At 43.3% G+C, this 3,509-nt stretch overlaps 1 protein-coding gene across 1 annotated transcript in view; it reads right to left on the bottom strand.

Moving 5' to 3' along the window:
* LOC106879788 (uncharacterized protein DDB_G0290685) overlaps positions 1 to 3,149 on the bottom strand; it is a 4,973-nt gene extending 1,824 nt beyond the window's left edge. Inside the window, exons 1-2 of the mRNA XM_014929492.2 lie at positions 2,252 to 3,149; positions 442 to 534 (exon numbers count right to left, since the gene is read on the bottom strand). Of these exons, the coding sequence (XP_014784978.2) occupies positions 442 to 534; positions 2,252 to 3,024 (866 nt within the window). The 5' untranslated portion in view covers positions 3,025 to 3,149. The remainder of the gene's footprint in view (positions 1 to 441; positions 535 to 2,251) is intronic.
* Between the last annotated feature and the right edge of the window lie 360 nt (positions 3,150 to 3,509).

Genomic DNA, 3,509 nt, shown 5'->3' with positions numbered 1-3,509 from the left:
TATATATACACATATATATATATACACCCACACGTATACAACAGATTAGTATACATTATGGACTCAGATACCAGTGCTCGTCACGGGAATTCAGAAACAAATATAGACGTGTGTTAGTGTATGTGAGTGTGTGTGTGTTGTGTGTGTGTGTGTGTGTGTGCGTGTGTGTGTGCGTGTGTGTGTTGCACGCATAGTAGCGAGAGTGAATTCAAAAAGAAATACAGATTTCAATTATACAAGACATCACAGTATTAACTTCTACATTTTACTTGTGACCATATTCGGGTAAATAAATAACTCATTGAATAATTAGATGAATGAAAATGTATATATGAAGGGAGGAGTAAAATGCCGTTAGCTTAGGTTTTACGTTATTATGGATGCCGTTATATTGAAAGTTTACTTTGTATAGAAAATCCGGAAAGGTGGCTGCGTATTTACCTGTATTTTGTACACCGTCTCAAGAACCAACACCAGCTTCTTCGGGACTTTTTGTAGGTCACGGTTTTATAACATCTCACTCGACATAATCCCCTGGAAAAAAGAATCGACGAATATATAAGTGAGTGTGTGTTTGTGTGTGTGTGTACGTGTGTCTGTATGTGTATAAACATATATACATATATACATATACATACAAACACATATAACAGTATCAAAATAAAATCCCTTGAAGGAATAGGGGTTTTCCAGAGACATAAATAGACGAATATACAAAGAACTGCTCGTGGAAACATCCACACAGATTTGTGAGAACGGAACATCCGTCCCCTCCTTTCGCACACTAAATCAAAGTAGCCTTCTCTGCTTCTAAGCTTTGATCTAACGTGACTCTTGGTCTGAGTGAACCGTAGAAATGCACTTGGCATGGGATCGCCTTGGAAACAAGGCCACCTACTCAACGACCTTAGGTCACTAAGGGTCGATGTAATCACCATCAGTGAAACTAGACTCTCCGACCCACAAGCTTTCTTGCCATCTTTCGTGGGATACGAGAAGTATTTATCTCCATGTCAACATGAAATGGGAGGTTGAACGGCGGTGTTGATCCGTAGAAGCATGGATCTCAAGATAAAGACTATCTTTCTGGATCCAGAAGGCAAGTTGATGGTCCTGGATGTGAATTGTAGTGACGAGATTGCTTCCAGACAGGTACCTGTTTATCCTGCGATAGAAGCAGGGCAGCCGTATTTCTTCAGACATCTACAGGAATGTCGCGAAGTTTAGAGGTATGTCTCTCAGGCCCTGTGCCTATAGTAGACAAAATTAGTATTAAGACGGCGAACTGGCAGAATCGTTAGCACGCTGGACGAAATGCTTAGCGATATTTGACCCGTCGCTACGTTCTGAGATCAAATTCCACCGAAGTCGACATTGCTTTCATCCTTTTAGCATCGATAAAATAAAACACTGGACTTCATGTAATCGACTCGTCCTCACCTCCCTCAAGCTGCCCTTGTGGAAGAAATTTGAAATAATACTAATTATCATTATCATCTAGAACAGAATTATTTGGGCCCATTGAGGTTCGTAGCTTGGTTACAGGAATCTGGCTTATTCAAGATTGACGCTCCAGAACCAGAATGTATCCAGACTTATGTTAGTGGAACATCTCAATAGAATCAGCAGCCCGGATTAAACACAACGGACCCGATATTGTTGTAAGGCTCCAGGAAAACAGGTCAAGCCCTTTTAAAGAGATCATCTGCCCAGTCGTATGTCGATATCTCATCATATTAAGGCTGCGAGCTGGCAGAAACGTTAGCACGCCGGGCGAGATGCTTCGCGGTATTTCGTCTTTACGTTCTAAGTTCAAATTCCGCCGAGGTCGACTCTGTTTTTCATGCTTTCGGGGTCGATAAATTAAATAGAAGTTGCGTACTGGGATCGATCTAATCGACTGGTCCCCACGCCACCACCAAAATTTCGGCCCTTGTGCCTAGGGTAGAAAAGAATACCTCATGAAATATTAAAGAAGAGAAGAAAATTACAAATGCTGGGGTAATTCAGGTACTCTGAGTCCATTCTGTTGCAATCGTTAGGGCAAGCGCCACCTCACCCATTGTTTCCCACCAATATCAGAGGCTCCGAGCAGAGCTACGGTCTCTACTCCTCTCTTTTCACTAAAACATTTAAAACATCACATGGACATAAACACGGTCCAATTATTTAATAAAAGCGTAAAAAACACAAGAAGTACCCAAGAGGAAAGTGGCGATGTGAAATCGGGTGGAATGAAACATTAACTTACCGACTTCTCCTCACAGCAAGACTTTCTCCTTCTGTTGTTGAGTTTCCAGAATCAAGCGTTTCGTTATAAACCGACGTTCCATTATTCAGTAAGGGACTTTCAGTCACTGGTTCATCTTCACTCTCGGAATCTCCTTCATCGGCTGACTCGTCTTCGTCCACTGACTCGTCGTCACCCACTGATAGTCCTCCATCGTTCGTGTCTTCATCCGCTGACTCGACTTCATCCACTGACTCGTCACCGTCCACTGTCTCCTCTTCGTTCACTGACTCGTCTTCGTCTACTGACTCATCGTCACCCACTGATAGTCCTCCATTGTTCGTGTCTTCATCCGCTGACTCGACTTCATCCAGTGACTCGACCCCGTCCAGTGACTCGCTTTCGTTCACTGAGTCGTCGTCAACCACCCATATTCCTCCATTGTTTGAGTCTTCACCCTCTAACTCCTCTTCATCCACTGACTCTTCTCCATCCACTGACTCGTCTTCACCGTCCTCCGACGACTCGTCATCCACCGAGAGTCCGTCGCCCTCTGATTCCTCTCCACCCTCTGACTCTCCTTCATCGTCTGATCCTGCAACACTCTCTTCTTGTTCCTCATTCTCCGATGAAACATTACTTACTGACGGGTCTTTGTCCCCTAATGTCACACTCAGTCCTTCACTATTCACGGACGGTCCTTTAGTCACCACTGACTCATTAATTACCCGCTGTCCTTCAGTCACCCAAAGACCAACAACGAAAACAAATAAGAAAAGAACGAGGTTCTTCATAGCTGTTATTTTCTTCTCGGTGCTCCCCCTATTTACTGACACACGGACAGCTTCCAATATCAGAAGGAACAGATTTGGAACAGTCCCGTTGCACAATCGGCCAAGCTCTGTCACATCTCTACTAAGACACTCTCACATTTATAACAAATTATCTACACCCTGCTCTGCAATTTCATTGGCACCAAAGAAGTGTTGATGTCATCGAATCCGGGAGGTGAAATCAAAAAAGAACAGAGGTCCGTTATCTTCTATTGTCCAGCAATACGGAAGCAAAACTACTCCATTGTCAGGTAAAAGATGACCGGTGAGAACAGACGACCACTTATGCAAAACAACTGCACAAACAGGAACGCCAAGCACGCCAAGCACGCCCATCACGGTTGTGTGTGTGTGTGTGTGTGTGTGTGTGTGTGTAAACAAACTCGTTTTTCGACTTCATTTGCATTAAAATAATATGGATGCTTTTCAATTTAATTGTTTTCTTG

This window comes from Octopus bimaculoides, unplaced genomic scaffold, assembly GCF_001194135.2.
Source record: "Octopus bimaculoides isolate UCB-OBI-ISO-001 unplaced genomic scaffold, ASM119413v2 Scaffold_107802, whole genome shotgun sequence".
NCBI classification, from domain to species: domain Eukaryota; kingdom Metazoa; phylum Mollusca; class Cephalopoda; order Octopoda; family Octopodidae; genus Octopus; species Octopus bimaculoides.
This window is presented reverse-complemented; position numbering and strand designations above follow the sequence as displayed.